We start from the raw sequence: 16,655 nt of genomic DNA, 5'->3' as shown, positions 1-16,655 counted from the left end.
TCAAGGAAGAAGAGTTGGGGGCTTGACGTCATGTGCACACAGGGGTGATGGAGAAAAGGAGACAGACTCCAGAGGAAGGGGAGGTAAGATCAGGAGCACTGGATGAGCAGTTTTTTGAGGTAAGAGAGAGGGAATTGCTACAGACACTCCCAGGGACCACCAGAGACGATCCCTCCAGGAAGAAGGGCCAGGTTGTAGGAAGAGGGGTTCTGATATTGGTCCATGGAAGATAAGGGAGAGTACCCAGTGGGGACATCCATAACAAGACAGAAAGCAGGTGAGAGAGGCAACCGTGGTGCTGTTTAGTGTCTTAGAGTCTGTTTTTTCTAGAAATGGAGATTAAAAAAAGAAAGTTTCAGTCAGAGAACTTTTGGAAAACTATGATTTTCATTTTTCACTTAAATTGCATCATAAATGGATGAGTTTTAAAGTAAAACATATAAGGGTACATCTTGACCTGCATTGAGTCATACGTTCATTCAGAACAATGCTAACCAAAGTGTGCCCCTAGATTGACAACATCAGCATCTCCAAGAAACTTGTGAGAAATTCAGACGCTTTGGTCCTGCCCTGATCCTTCTGAATCTCTTAAATGCTGCAAGTGGGCTGTCAATCTGTGTTTCAGTACACCCACCAGGGGATTCTTTCTTTTTTAAAACATTTTATTTTTAATTTTATTTTTTTGAGACGGAATTTTGTTCTTGTTGCCCAGGCTGGAGTGCAGTGGCACGATCTTGGCTCACTGCAACCCCCGCCTTCTGGTTTCAAGTGATCCTTCTGCCTCAGCTTCCCGAGTAGCTGGGATTATAGGCACCCACCACCACACCCAGCTAATTTTTGTATTTTTAGTGGAGATGGGGTTTCACCATGTTGGCCAGGCTGGTCTCAAACTCCTGACTTCATGATCCACCTACCTCTTCCTCCCAAAGTGCTGGGATTACAGGTGTGAGCCACTGCGCCCAGCTGGCACAAGCACTTTGAAGAAGCAGTGACTCTGACACTATGTCTTAGGTACCTGCTATATACCAGGCATAATGTTGCTATGTCAGGGCCCAACGTCTAGAAAACAAAAGCTAAAATGCAAACAGTAGATGGTGAAAATATAAAAACCATAGAGAAAGAACATCTCAATTACATTTTATTTTACTTCACTGTTATGATCTGTACTTCCTTGTCTGAATCTAACAGCTTAGCCGGTTCCGTTCTGCTCCTAACCAACCATGTGCTCTTGGCATTCGTTCTGTTTCCTCCCACTGTGAGCCCCTTGAAGGTAGGGCAGGACGAGAAGGCCTCTAAGGTACTTTTGAGAACTTGTGTCTCTTCATCTCACAGACCTTGACTCCAGGCACGCTGGTGGCCCTGTCTCAGCCTGATGCCTCCACTCTTATTCCTAGACCCTTCTTCCTTCTCTGAATTCTCTCCCCTCACACCCATCCTTCAAAGCTCAGCTGCAGTCTTACACTAACCTGAAGCCACTGAAAAGCCACCGAAGCACTCCCAGTTAGTAGACAGCTAACTTAGCACAGGTTGCCTGCTGCCCTGGGGAGCCACTTACATATCTTTTATCTTCACCCAAGCTGTGGCTTCCTTGAAGATCATGAGCGTAGTTTTTCTTGTTCCTTTGGTGTCCTGAACAGAACTAGAATCAGCCTTCCTTTCTTATTCAATGACTATATTTAATAGAGTTTAAGGATTAAAGATCTTCCACCTTCTTCCATAGAATTTGACTTTCAGTCTAAGACCCCATCTCTAATCCTATGGTAGGATACGCCCTTCTGCAGGAATCATTGCTTAATCTCTTCCAGTCTCCACCTCTCCACCTATAATGTCTAGGACAACTGGCCTCTCCTTTGTAATTCCACAGAACTCTGCGCTTACCCTATCTCACTGTGCTGAGCTCATCACAGTCTCTTCCACGGGACTTGATTCCTGTTACTTATTCACACCATCCAGCACAATGCCTAGCATGCAGTCAGTGCTCAATCAATGTTTGATGAATTAAATAAGCTCCGTTTAGCTTTCCTGAGCACCCCACATTCTGACCCCCTTCATGTAGACCTTAATTGGTATTAATACCATTCTGATAACACTTATCTGACCTTACATGCTTGCTCTTTGTTCATCTCTCTGGACCAGAAATGTACCAAAAGCAGGGTCTGTATCATTCATCACATCCTATCTGTTACTTGAGCCTAGTAGACACTAAATAAATGTTTCAGTGAACTCACACTGAATGTCAAGTATTTGCCACCTTGAGCCTACAGGAGATGGTTTTTCCAGGGGTGCTAGGAACACCATTGGCAGTTTATTTACTGTAACTCATCAGCAGCAGGAGAAGATGCACACGTTGCCTGGAAATGTTTTATTTGATCTTGGTGTCCCTCAACCTCAAATCTATCATTTAGGTTATTCCAGCCACATATGTCTAAGAGACAGTGTTTATTTCCCCTGCTGCTCCTCCACCCTGCCAGCTTTGTCGCAGCCAGTAAATCTAGGGAAATGAGCGCTGCCTTCTCCTTGCCCACCAGCCCCCAGCCAGGAATGAAAAAAATAAATAAATAAAAAATAAAAAATAAGAAAAACAGGTGACAGCCAAGAACATGAATGTTCACATTTGTACCAAGAGGCAAGGTGGGAAGAGGCTTAAAGACAAACACCAGTCAAACCAGGCTCACCCCTGCTGCCTGGGAAGATGGAAGAACATCGCTCAACCTCTGCAGTGGGAATAAGGCACATTTTATGAGGATGTGTAAGCGGTTCCTGCTGGATTTATAGACTACCTATTCCCAGTGTTATGTGGCCAGAGTGGTTAAATCAAACTCCAGACAGACAACAACTCGTTCTGCTTCAGATAGTGTTTTCACCAATCTGTTGCAGTATTTATAGACCAGGTGTCAGGTGCAGCCAGCCCGGGGATGAATGTGGTCCCTGTTTAGGCTCCATATTACCAGGACACTTGGGATGCCCAGCTGATTGGGGTAAAGCTAAAGAGGAAATGAATGAATGAATTCCATTACATCTTTGCTATGTAGCTCATGTTAATGTTTCTCATTAACGATACCTTAAATGTTAGACTACAAAGGGATTTGTTACCAAAAATGCCTTCTTACTGCTTTCCTTGACTCCTAAAGCAGAATGTACGTGCTGGAGCCCATTCTCACTGGCTCACAATAGCCAACTGGTGTCTCTGTTTCCAACTACATGCTTTTGGAGTGAAATCATCTGGGTAGCTTGAAGTCAGCTATGGTAGGAGTAGTTAAACCACCAAAATTGACAACAGTACAAATCAGGAGAATCTGTTCTTAAACAGTTACAGGTATACCCCTCTATTCATTATTTTTTATATATTATATATAAGCATATATTTATATATTAGTATATAAACATACAGCATATAAAACGTCATATAATTGTCATGTAATAGTTGTAATCAATATTATGCAATAATATGTAATCATATTTATGTAATAATAGGCTAATTATGTTATAATATGACTAATTATTACATAGCTATGATGTCCCAGGCAGTGAATTTTACCTCCCAGGCAGAGAGACAAAGCCTCTAAACAGGAAAAGGCCCCTGATCTCAAGAAGCTCGGAGTGTCATAGCCACGATAGCCACTAAACACGTAATCCATAAACAAGCACGTTATAGACTGTGGTAGTGGTAGGTGCTGGGGAAAACGGCACCCATTATCTATTGCTGCATTAAAAATTATCTCAAAACTTAGTGACTTGAAACAAGAAGGGTTCATTATCCCACAGTTTCTCTGCTCAGGAATCTGGGCATTTCTTAGCTATGTTCTCTGCTTGATGGGCACTCACAGAGCTACAACCACTGTGTTCAGAATCTGCTGTCTTGTTGGAAGATTTGTCTAAGGAAGGCTCCACTTCCAAGTTCACTCAATGGCTGTTGGCAGCATTGTTGGCAGTTGCTTTTGGCTCTTCCTGAAGGCCACCCTCAGTTTCCTGCTACATCTTCAAAAGACTTCCCAAAAATTCTACTAAGTAATATCAATAGCATCTTTCCAGCATTTACATATGCCAAGCTCTGTATTTAGCGCTTTACCTCTTTTAATTCTCACTTGTCCTATAAGGATTATTCCCCACACTACAGATGAGGAAATGGAGGGAATGAGAACATAAGCAGCTTGGCTGAGATCACTCAGCTACTAAGTCGTGGAGCCAGGGTGATAACAGTTGATCACACAGTGACCACTTAAGAAGTGTCAGCCATCCTGTTGTGCACAAAGGTCCCTGGCTTCATGGAGCTTCTGTGCTGTGAATAATGACCATGAGCCAAAGAGCAGGAATTTGCCTGGAGCAAGAAATAGAGGTGAAACGTTTGAAATGGAAAAAGTGGGGTACCATGGAAAGAAATTCAGTCTCCACAAACCGTAAAGAGGGATGTAGAGTGCAGTTCAAGACCAGGCGAGAGAGAGATGGGATACTGTGTGGGTTAATGGGAAAGCCTTTTTCCATGTCACATCTATTTGTTGATTTTCCCCCCACAGCTACCACCATGCTTGTTATTAGTGATAAATGTTCCGTTAAATGCATACTGGTATGGAAGTCATCGTAGCTGTGCAAAACATCGAGGGTCTGGTGATTGATTAAGTGCCAGATTTAATGGCTTGGCTTGATTCTTTTTTCAAGATGAAATGTTTGGTTTTCAAATCAGTGTGATCAGTGAACCTGGCCTGTGTCTGTGGAGATTCACTCGAGGCTTTTTCTTGGAGACATACCATCTTGCTTTTGTTTGTAGGATATATATTAGCTGGTAGCTAGTCAACACCCAGGAGGAGATAGCAAATGCAATAGAAATGCATGACTGCAGAACTCAAACCAGGAGAGCAGCTTGACTCTCTTAGATATGTCTTACAGATCAGATAGCTTCAAATAAAATCAGAGGAGCCAATTTAATTTTTCCAGTTTTGACACAGTGCATTTCTTCCTCCAAATAAAATTCTATCTCCGTGAGCTGGAGTTCCCCAAAGTATAAGTCATTCCCTGAGAATAAATGACTTTGCTTTGGAAATGCCACTGATATGCTCAGACCTTTGAGATATAATTTAGTTCAGGGAAACAGTAATATATCATCATTATCAATAATGAAAGTAAATCGCCCACCTTGTGTGCTGAGTACTGGCTAGGTGTTGTGGCCAAAGGCATGGTCCTTGCCCTTGAAAACTTTGTCATCCACTTAGGGAGATAGTAAATGGGCATTCAGAATAAAGCAAAATGGGGCACATAGCCTTCATATTAAACAAGGTAAGCTAAGCATGGTCATAAACAGCCCTTAAATCTAAAAAATTGCTTATGTCTTGCTCACATCACAGTCTAAAGCAGGTCAGCAAAGGGGCTTTGTGTTATTTAGTCATTTGGAGATCCAGGTTTCTTCCTTTTTGGGAAACAGAAAGTGTGGAAGGTTATATGGGAGGTTTAAGGACCACAGCAAGTACATAACTTCTGCTCACATTCCACTGACCACAGTCAGCCACACAAGTCCATTTGACTGCAAGGACGCCTGGGCTGTACAGTCTAGCCATATGCTCCTGGAGCCTGAGGAAATAGAATCCAGTGAACGCACAACATTGTTTTCACCACAAGTTCCTTTGCTTACAAGCAACTGAAACTCATTTGGGCTGGTTTTGGTACCTAAAAGAAGCTCTTGAGTATACTCTGGAAGGAGCTACAGAATCAAGGAAAGCACTGAAGTCAGGGGCCAGCAAAGCTCCAGTCCTCAGCAGCCAAGCTGCTTCTTCCTGGCAGAGCAGAACCTTTTGCAAAATTCAACACAAAAGTTGTTTGGAGTTGGAGTTGATTACACATTTTTCCTCTGAGCCTTGAACCAAAGAAACACAGAATCAGGTGAGGCCCAGGGAGAATACAACTCGATCTTGAGAATGGGGTTGACCTTGATAATGGGGCCCCCTTCTCACTGATGAGTTCACTCACTGCTGGCAGGGCAGCCGGACAAGTGAAGGTGAAGCTGGAAGAGTGAAGAGGCAGCGTGCCTTCCTCATGGGCAGAGAGAAGCACAAGGGTGGTGAGTTTCCTCCCAAACCATTCAAGGCAAAAATCCCTCTGTTGGTCCTAGGAGTTCCAGGGAGAAATGCAAGAGGTTTTACCCTACATTCCTGTTTCCCTGACTCTCAGTCCCACATTTCCTATTTTCAGAATCCAGTTGTCCCAGCTTGAATTAGGGAGTTACTGGTGAATTAGTCAATTCTTGGCAAGGGAGACAGATACGACACGTGGCCACAGGGGTCTATTTCTCTGCATCAGAATTTCCTCCTGGAGAATGGGGCATCTGTGGGCTGGACACCTAAAGAGAATCTCTTCCAGCAGAGTAGCCAATGCAGAGTGGCCAGCAAGGGATTCAGAATTAAAAATAGATGTGTATATTTCAAGTAAGAATGACTCCGAGAGCTAGGAAATTAGGGGGTGACTTTCTGGAAAAGACTCTGAGGATCGGGAAATAGGTCAGAGGGAAGTGGAAGGTGTTCTGATCATGTATGAACAAGGGAGTTCATGTGGCATTTTCTCTAATTTTTAAGTGCAAATTGGGTATTTTACATTCCAAAGGAGGTGACTTTTATTATGGGTGTTGGGGGTTTTGTTACTATTCTCCTTGTGAAAGCAATAATGTTCATTATAGAAAAATCCCCAAATCATAACAAGTCAATAAACTTTTTATATTAGAATTGCTTTTGAAAGTGAAAACTTGGGCAGGGCACGGTGGCTCATGCCTATAATCCCAGCACTTGGAGAGCCTGAGGTGGGGGATCGCTTGAGCCCAGGAGTTTAAGACCAGCCTGGGCAATACAGGGAGACCGTGTCTCTACAAAAAAATACAAAAATTAGCCAGGTGTGGTGGCACATGCCTATGGTCCTAGCTACTTGGGGTGCTAAGTTGGGAGGATCCCTTGAGCCTGGGAGGTCGAGGCTGCAGTGAGCTGTGATCATGCCACTGCACGCCAACCTGGGTGACAGAGCAAGACCCTGACTCACAAAAAAAAAAGTGGAAACATGGAAGCAACCCAAATGTTCATCCAATAGGGACTGATTAAATAAATTTAATAAAAGTGATATGGAAAAACAAATTTTGTCACTATGTAAACAGTATTACTTTGATGAAATATGTATACATACAAATATGTATATTAAATATGTGGATATTTAAATGTACCTGTGTGTGTGTCTACTTGTATAGTAAAAAGGAGGTAGCTATCAATATTTGCCTCTCAGAGGTGGGGTTGGGCAAGGGTGCAGGAAAGTTCTTTGAAATGACTGTTATTTTTATGTTGCTTACAATAATTGGATATTACGTCAGTAATAAAAATATTTTGAAGGTCAGCCTTAAGTTTGCCAGAAAATGTACTTTTGAAACCTCATCGCAGACTTTGCAATTTATCTACATAACGGTCTAATTGATTCTCTACTAGGTTAATCAATCTATTTTTTCATTATAGGTGCAAAGTTTTATTTACTTCAGGAGATGGAAAATGGTTCATTTTCTAAAATTATTTATAAAATTTGTTGAACTATGAGAGTTATGCCAATGTGTCCTTCCCTTGTGCTACCATAAGAATTTGTACATACCTCTGCTTAGCTTTGATTTATTTTATTGCAGTAATATGTGAATATGACTGTCCTCAGTGCTAAACTTTGACCTCCTTGGAGAAGGAGACTTTTGTTTTTCCATCACTGTATCTCCAGTACCCAACACAACATTTACACAAGAAGTTCATTAACTGCCAATTAAATAGATGCATAAACTAATTAAAGAAAGAATTAAACCAGGCCCAGTGGCTCATGCTAATAATCCCAGCACTTTGGGAGGCCAAGGTGGGCAAATTGCTTGAGCTGAGGAGTTCAGGACTAGCCTGGGCAACATAGGGAGTCCCCGTCTCTACAAAAAATACAAAAATTAGCTGGGTATGGTGGCATGTGATTATAGTCCCAGCTACTCAGGAGGCTGAAATGAATGGATTGTTTGAGCCAGGAAAATCGAGGCTGCAGTGAACCATGATCACATCACTGCACTCAAAATAAATAAATATATTTTGAGACCCTGTCTCAAATAAATAAATATATTTTTTGATAAATAAGTATAGTAACTTTCCCTGGGCATACAAAAAAAGTTTCTGTTTAAGGGAAACTGTTAAAAAAGAAAATGATATATTCATAAAATGATAGGAATACTGTTTTGAAGAACCTATTTTGATACTATTGTATGATGTGATAGCTCCTATGCTTTCTTGCTAATCAGATAATTGATCATAGTGTTATTGCAATAGTTGCAATATTAGTCAAGACTGCCTTATTCCTACTGCAGATCATCTGAATCAAGTGTCTTGAGGAAAGCCAAAATGTATTAGCTCATAGAATTCACAAAATCTAAGGAGTAAATTCTGGCTTCAAGGATGACAACTAGGGGGCTCATATGATGTTAAAAAAACAACAGCAAACTCCATCTCTACCTCTTAGTCTGTGTTACCTTCATTCTCAGGTTGACTGTCTTTGTGTGGTTACAGGTGGCCACTGCTAGCTCCAGATGGATGCCCTAACCACCTCCAAGTTTAACAGAAAGAGAACTTCTTTTCCTTAAGCATTCTAAAAGAACTAAAGAACAATGTCCTGGAACTGAATTTCAGTCTCAGGGTGAACTCACTTAGGTTATGTCTTCATCGCATGATGATAGGAATGGAAAGCCCTGATTGGCCAGGCCTGAACCACGTGACCATCCCTAGATCAGGAGTGGGGTCAGCCCCATCCACCTGAACTGTACCTGTACTGAGAGTGAGGAAGGGGTGATGCCCAAGGGAATTAGAGCATAGGTACCAGAAGAAGAGGGAGTGGGTATCAGGACAGCCAAGCAGCATACTCCTGCTATAGTGAGAGCTTGAGGCAGTCCTGTAGCATATCCCCACAGCCATCTACAGGTTGGAGAAGAATGAATGCTATGAGGACTTTCTTTCCTTGTTATGCCACCATCGTAGATTCACCCAGTCTCCCAATTTGCTTCACTGGGCAATGTCGGGAGCTGTCCTTTAGAGACCAGCCCTGTCTGAGATCAAAAGCTAAACATTCTCTTAGGACTGGTATAAAAGTTAGTAACATCCTCTTGGATAAAAATATTGAAATATGAGTAAAAAGCCTGAAAACATTCATACCTTTATCCTAGTAATTCTACATCTTGGGATCTATCAGTCAAAAACAAACCAAAAAAATTAAAAAGTAGTCAAAATATATATAAGCCTTCGTGAATAAAGATGTTAATTACAATATTATTTAAAATTGTCAGCATTTTGAAAACTGCAAATAACCAAGAGGCCTAACAATAGAAGACAAGTAAATTATAAAATATACATATGATTATATTGTTGGCAACCCTTAAATTAACATCTAGGAATTATGTTGGTAAATGATATTATATGGGAAAAATAATATGATATTTACCACAATCTCTTCAATATTGGAGGAGAATCCACATAATTTTTATGTCAGTAATTGTGTGCTTTCAAAAATAAGTACAATATTTTATGACAAAAGTAAAAGTGTTATACAAGAAATTAGACCTGTGCTGTTCAGGCTAGTGGTTAACCTGTTCAGAGACACTCGGGAAAGATTTTAAAGGTGACCAATTTACTGGTTTCCTATGATCCAGCTGCAGAAATTATGACCAATAGTACATCCAATCCAGCTTGTCAGTGATGACAAGCAGCAAGCCACTTCCATTAGGCTCAAGTTTTCCAGCTTCAGCTTCAGAATAGATGGGATTTCAAGCATCTATACTGAGAGGTGCCAACGAAACCAGCCAGGAGCAAAATTAGCAGAATTCTTGAACCAGGCAGAACCAGGGCAGATGGCATCTCAAGCACCTTCACGGAGCAGTGCTGGCTGACCCAGCCAGAACTGGAACTGGGTACCATGTCAATTCCACTTGCACTCAGTAATCAGAGAACTCTGTGACCTTTGATCCTGGTGGAGCTGGAATTGAAACCAAAACATGAGGCATAGAGCTGTCACAGGAGCACACTAACTTCCCACTCATCACCGTGAATTGAAGTGGAGGGTCTTAACAAACCACCCGACAGAACCAGTACTCCTTAAAGTAGTAGCTCAGAAGCCACTCAGAAGTTGAAGGAACAGCTGGTGAAAGGTGTCCCCGTGAGTAGACAGCTAACTGCACTTCAAAATGCTTTAAAGTTTATGAGAGACCTAGCATTGAGCTATTGAAATTTACCACATAAACTTAGGACTTTAGAAGAAAATTAGACATCCTCCATTGCCTTTTTGTTCTTTGCTTCCTGTGGTATTTCTTAATTATTGGTGGGTATAACCAGCTGTTTTTGAAGCCATCATACTGGTAGGACTATTTATGTGAGTTGTAAACACCTATTATTTTTGTTACTGAAGGTAGTTCAACTTGGACTCTCTGTGTGAGTGGTTAAGAAATCTATCCAATGTGGGTTAAGCAAATAAGGAAAATTATTGCCTTCATTAGCTGAAAAGTTCATAGGCGGGGCTGGCTTCAGGAGTGGCGTGATGAAGTGGCTCCAGTACAACCACTAAGAATCATTTCTTTTCTGAGATTCAAGTATCATTAATTCTCTTAGGATATTGCCTTTGTTCTCAGATGCAGGGGCTTCTCCTGCCTTACTCCTCCTGTGGTCATAAAATGACTCCTCTAGCTCCCCCTGCTAAATGCTTCCAGGTCCACACCACAGGGAAACAGAACTTCCTTCGCCTAACTGTCAAACACAGGGCATGGACTTATCATTATATCACTGGAATAAGATGCACTGACTGGCTTCTCCAAATTAGGACTCATTCCGAAAGTTCAATGGGTAGGAGATAGAGAAAGGTAATCCCAACCCAAACCGCCTGAGCAGAGAATAAGTAAAGGATAGGTCCCCAAAGGAAATGTGGGGTGCTGCCTTACCAGACAAATGGTATGCTTGTGGACCGATTCAAGCAGAAACCTACTACCAGAGACAATTTAACTGTAGGGGCTGTTATTTACCAATGACTGCACTCTTCTTCATCTTAGGATCAGGGCTATTTGGTTAGTTGTTTTGACTATATAAACATGATAGCCAAATCTTTGTCAAATATTTAGATGAAAAACACATATGTAAAGAGAGAGAATAGTGCAATATTGCTTGTGTTAAATGTATCAGATCATTATTGGATTAAATGCATCTTCCAAATTTAACAGCCTGTGCAACAAAAAAGACCTGAAAGAAGTGTGATACAAGTGACTTTAAACCTCAGGGGGGATTTTTCCACATCTCTAAAATGGGAACGATTATTGCAAGTTGAGCTGCTCATTGAAAACATTAACAAGGATTTCTGTAAAGTGTGGTAATGCAATGCTTGCCTCATCAGATTTTCAGTAAATGCAAGTTCCTAAAGCTGCCATCTTTGTCCTAAGCTCATCATCAAAGGTAGCCTCATTTCTGATCAGCTTCCTGAGGTCTCTGAAATAACAGATATGGATGTGAACATTAAAGGACAACGTAGGGGCCAGTCTTGATGGCTCACACCTGTAATCCCAGCACTTTGGGAGGCTGAGGCGGGCGGATCATGAGGTCAGGAGTTCGAGATCAGCCTGACCAACATGGTGATACCCCATCCCTACTAAAAATATAAAAATTAGCTGGGCATGGTGGTGGGTGCCTGTAATCCCAGCTACTCAGGAGGCTGAGGCAGGAGAATCGCTTGAACCTGGGTGGCGGAGGTGGCAGTGAGCCCAGATCACACCATTGCACTGTAGAGCAAGACTCTGTCTCAAAAAAAGGACAATGTATACCCAAACCCAGGAAATGGAACATTCTGTGATATATCAAATGTCTCCCTAAAAAAGAATTGTAAATATAATATATTCTGTCCCCATGGCAAACTCCAACCTTTGAATAGTGATGGTCTTTGGAGAGATTCCAAAGGCACATTTATACACAATAGGTAAAAATGTTACCAATGCTTAAAGATGCCTACCCTAGATGGAGGAGGGGGAGTGACAGCTCCAGAAACATGCTTGCCACCTTTCCAAAACAGTAACCCAAATCTAAATGTCATATTCTTTATTTGTGCTTGTGCTTTGTAGACTCTGGAAAATCCCAAGTATGAACTGATCATCGAGGCTCAAGATATGGCTGGACTGGATGTTGGATTAACAGGCACGGCCACAGCCACAATCATGATCGATGACAAAAATGATCACTCACCAAAATTCACCAAGAAAGAGGTAAACCCCTGTGCCAAACGCCAACCACCATTGTGGTCACAGCTATGATTACTGATTGATGTTAATTCACGTACCACAGCTCCCGCTGGCTCCCGTTTCAAAATCAAAATACTCCTTTGTGGGAGAGACAATGGTGTTTTGCTGGAATTCTTTCTCACATTTTTATTTTGTGTATGTGTGTGAGGCTAAAATACCAGAGCACGGTGAGAACAAAAGCACTGAATCTTGTTAAAGTCCATAAGAAAATAACTTTTAATGCCCAAGTGCCATTTTCATAGTTTTATTGGTGTTATTTAGCAGTGAGTTATGAGAGTCCCATTGTGATTTTAGCATAACAATAACTATTTTTTTCCAGCAAGTGCAGATTGAGAGGCCAGACCGAACAGCAGCAAGGAGGTAAAGCAGATTTCCTAGTCAATAACAATGTGGCCCAGGAGCTTATAAATAACAACCAAGTTAGCTCGTCTAGGAGAGCCGTTATTTATTCTCAGTCCCCGTGCTTTTATGATTATGGATCATGGTTGTTGTTTCCATTTATTCCAAGGGAGCGATGTTCGGGGAAGGGCACGGTACACAAGATCACATTCAGTTGCTAAATTTGTACCCAGACCAGGAAGCTGTTTGCACTATGCATCTGATAGAAATGTGGTAAGCTCACAGCTTTTTTAGGGGCCAGGGCCAGGGCATGGATTTGATGCCCTTCTTACTGACCAAGTGAAGAATATGGAATAGATACGATGGCCCCTGACTTTTGCAGAGTCTTTCCTGTATGCACCATGGTGTCTCCACCTGAGATCTGTTGCCTCATTTGACTGTGTGAGCCTGACTTTGCCATTTTACAAATGAGCTTATTGTGATGCTCGGAGAATCTAGAGAACAAGCTCCAAGGTCATGGACAGAAAAAGTAGCAGAAACAGGAAGTGAACCAAGTTCCTGTGATTCAAAACTGTACTCCTAACTGTGGTGCTGTGCTTTCCTCATCTGCCATCAATGCTTCCAATCTCCATGGTGTTTGGAGAAAAAAAAACCTATATAGGGACCTGCAGTTGCCCCAACCCTCTCTGGAGGAATCTCAAGGCTACCTGGGGTGGCTTGAGACAGGTGGATCCTCTCAACCTCCAAGTTCCCCAGTGGCCTGTGTATTAGTTCATTCTCACACTGCTGTGAAGAACTACCTGAGACTGGGTAATTTACAAAGAAAAGAGGTTTATTTGGCTCATGATTCTGCAGGCTGTACAGGGAGCATGGCTGGGGAGGCCTCAGGAAACATTCAATCATGGCAGAAGGCAAAAGAGGAAGCCAGCGCATCTTCACATGGAGGAGTAGGAGAGAGAGAGCAAAGGGGAAGGTGCCACACACTTTTAACAACCAGATCCATGAGAATTTCGTCGTGAGACAGCATGAGGAGGGTGGTGCTAAACCATTAGAAACCAACCCCATGATCCAGTCACCTCCCACCAAGCCCCAGCAACAACACTGGGAATTACAATTCAACATGAGATTTGCATGGGGACACAGAACCAAGCCATATCAGACTCTTCACCTCAGCAGCCCTGCATGGCTCATTCAGGAGGTAGATGTCCGCCTTTCTCCCTCTGGTGTCTTGGGCACTCAGGATTCCAACCTCACAACAGCAAAGTCCACAGAACTTGATCTGCTCCATTCTCTGACTTCCCATGACAGGGTTCCTCTAGCTGCTAATACAGACTGCTCACTCTTGCCCATGGTTCCAAACTGGTATTTCAAGAACACCAGTTCTAATTAGTTCCTAACAATTCTGATTCACTTCCAAGAAATTAGTCCCACAAATTGCACCACCGGCATGGGGATAGGAATGAAAAAAATATACTTCAGGGTCAAATAGATGTAGGAAACACTGAATTGATTACTTTTAAATGATTTATTTAACTGCAGGACTTCTGATTAATTTTAAAATGCTTTGTGTTTCTCTAACAGGGTTAGGTATGGTCTATAGGGTTTCTCATTCTTCTTTGGCCTGGGGACTTTTTTTTCTAGGCCACCTCATATGGTTTATTGAGCTGGTGTTTCATGGACTGTTCATTGGGGGATTTTTGTTTATCTTTAGAATTTCTTTTCAACCTATTTCAAAATAAAAACACAAAGCACATTGTAATATTCAATATAAACGTAACAATGAGAACAAAAATAGGATAACCCCAACCCGAAATATGAAGATGAATCTGTGTTACTAACTGTGTGAGATTAATTAGTTACTTCAATGCCACTCTGAATTTGGCTCCTGTGACTTAGGAAGAAAAGAAATGTGTGCTCAGTTATGGACCAAACACTGTGAATGAGAGACGGTTGTGTGTAATGTCACTGAATCCAAGGAATAATTTAACATGGACTTTAAAGGTTAGCCACCATTCCACAATATCATATTAATTTCAAAATATCATATTGTAAATACTAAAAGCATACAATGTTATCTGTCAATCTTAAAAAATAAATTTTGAAAAAAAGAGACACTGAGTAGCATAAGGAAAATGTATCCGCCTGTGAATACTGGCAGAAGGACAAAAATGTTCTTCGAATGGACATTAGACAGTGAGCTTGAGATTCCCAAATGGCAGAGCTGATACCTAAATTCATAAAGAGAGATAAGTAATCAGATGAAAAGAAGTGATAACAAGTACACTAGACTCTCATTTGGATATTAAATGTCCCAAAGGAGTCTTTGCCCAATGTTTGATAAATTAAATTCGTGGTTAAACTTTCTATCATGTTCCTGAAAGGCTGATGTTCTTTGCTGTTGAAAGGGATTCCTACACTTTGGATAGCAACACTGCTGTAGGTAGTGTGATAAGTTAGGAGGGGGTGCTGGAGCCAGACTGGGTTCACATCCCACTGACCGCCATGTGGTGTGAACATGTTAACTGCTCTACATCCCTGTCTCTTCACCTGTTAATGGGCCGATCGGAGAGCCTACCTCATTAGGTCATTGTGAATGAGCTAATGACTAAAAGCACCTAGATAGTGCCTGTTGCCCAGTATTCTCTAAAGTATAGAGATGAGGACAGCGGGGATGACACTGCTGATGAGGATGGTGGGAGGAAGGCCATGATGGAGAGAAAGGTTGTGATGAGAAAGATATTATGATGACAACGATGTTTCCAAAATGTCAGAGGCCAAATGACATTCTTATCCAAAGGGCTACCTCCCCTCCAGGTTGAAAGGGTACTATTTTCCTTTAAAGTGATGTATGATTCTGCTCAAGCACTTCAAAATACATGGTTAGGACCCTAGAGTTCAAGGGGAGAAGCAATTCTGCAGGAGAGGTGGCAGAATCTGTAAAATGCATCATTATAAGATCAGGGCTGGGGACAAAAGCAAGAGAGACCAAGAGAAACCTGCTGGGGAGAGGAGAGCTCCTAATGAGGACCGGCTCAGATGCAGCGGCCTCTAGGATATGGAAGAGGTAGAAAAACAGGATGCCCTAGAAACAGAGAGGAAACATGGGGCTTACAATCTTGAAGTTGAAACAAATTTTAGAGATGAAAGTCAAGATTTAGTCATTCCACAATAGAAATGGTGATCGTTTGGAGTTGAGGATGTCCAGAAAGCTCTCAAGAAGATGTTGTCCTATGTAAATTTTTTCATATCTTAGGACATTTCTAAGTTCATAAGAATACATGGTTTGGGGGAACATATAGGGTTTTTTAATTCTACCTTACATGACTTTCCCTCTCCAGAGAGATACATCTTTTTATCTATTTTTGAAATCTATATAAAAGAGGAGTTATGATTGATCACAAATAATAGAGCCTAGAAATAACACTACTGAACAAGATAGAGGTATAGTTTCTCTCACTGAAAAGTTTGGAAGGGAAGGTTGGGCATGGTTGCTCATGTCTGTAATCCCAACACTTCGGGAGGCGGAAGTGGGAGGATTGCTTGAGCCCAGAAGTTCAAGACCAGCCTGGGAAATATGGTGAAACTCTATTGCTACAAAAAAAAAAAAAAATACAAAAATTATCCAGGCATGGTGGCATGTGTCTATAGTCCCAGCTACCTGAGAGGTTGCAGTAGGAGGATCGTTTGAGCCTGAGAGGTCAAGGCAGCAGTGAGTCATGATCACACAACTGCGCTCCAGCCTGGGTGACAGAATGAGACCCTGTTTCAAAAAAAAAGTTTGCAGGTAGACAGACCCAGGGCAGTTTGGTGATGTCATGATATCAATTTCCCAGGTTCCCATTAGCCTTCGGCTCTGCCTCCCTCACGGCTGCCTTGTGGTACAACAGGGTCACTGCAGTACCAGGTGTGATAGCCAGTAACAGGAAGTAAGAAGCAGGGAATGGGAAGAACAAAGGAGGACCTGCCACCTGAGTGAATGTCACTTGAAAACTCCCCCAGAAGACCAAGTAACTTCTGCTTGCTT

At 41.9% G+C, this 16,655-nt stretch overlaps 1 protein-coding gene across 1 annotated transcript in view; it reads left to right on the top strand.

Annotated features, from left to right (window-relative positions):
* Nucleotides 1-16,655, top strand: part of CDH13 (cadherin 13) — a 1,178,985-nt gene that overhangs the window by 973,809 nt on the left and 188,521 nt on the right. The window contains exon 8 of the mRNA XM_010355650.2: nucleotides 12,116-12,256. Within this exon, the coding sequence (XP_010353952.1) occupies nucleotides 12,116-12,256 (141 nt within the window). The remainder of the gene's footprint in view (nucleotides 1-12,115; nucleotides 12,257-16,655) is intronic.

This window comes from Rhinopithecus roxellana, chromosome 20 (assembly GCF_007565055.1).
Source record: "Rhinopithecus roxellana isolate Shanxi Qingling chromosome 20, ASM756505v1, whole genome shotgun sequence".
NCBI lineage: Eukaryota > Metazoa > Chordata > Mammalia > Primates > Cercopithecidae > Rhinopithecus > Rhinopithecus roxellana.
The sequence above is the reverse complement of the archived record's forward strand: the minus strand, read 5'-3'. Positions and strand labels throughout refer to the sequence as shown.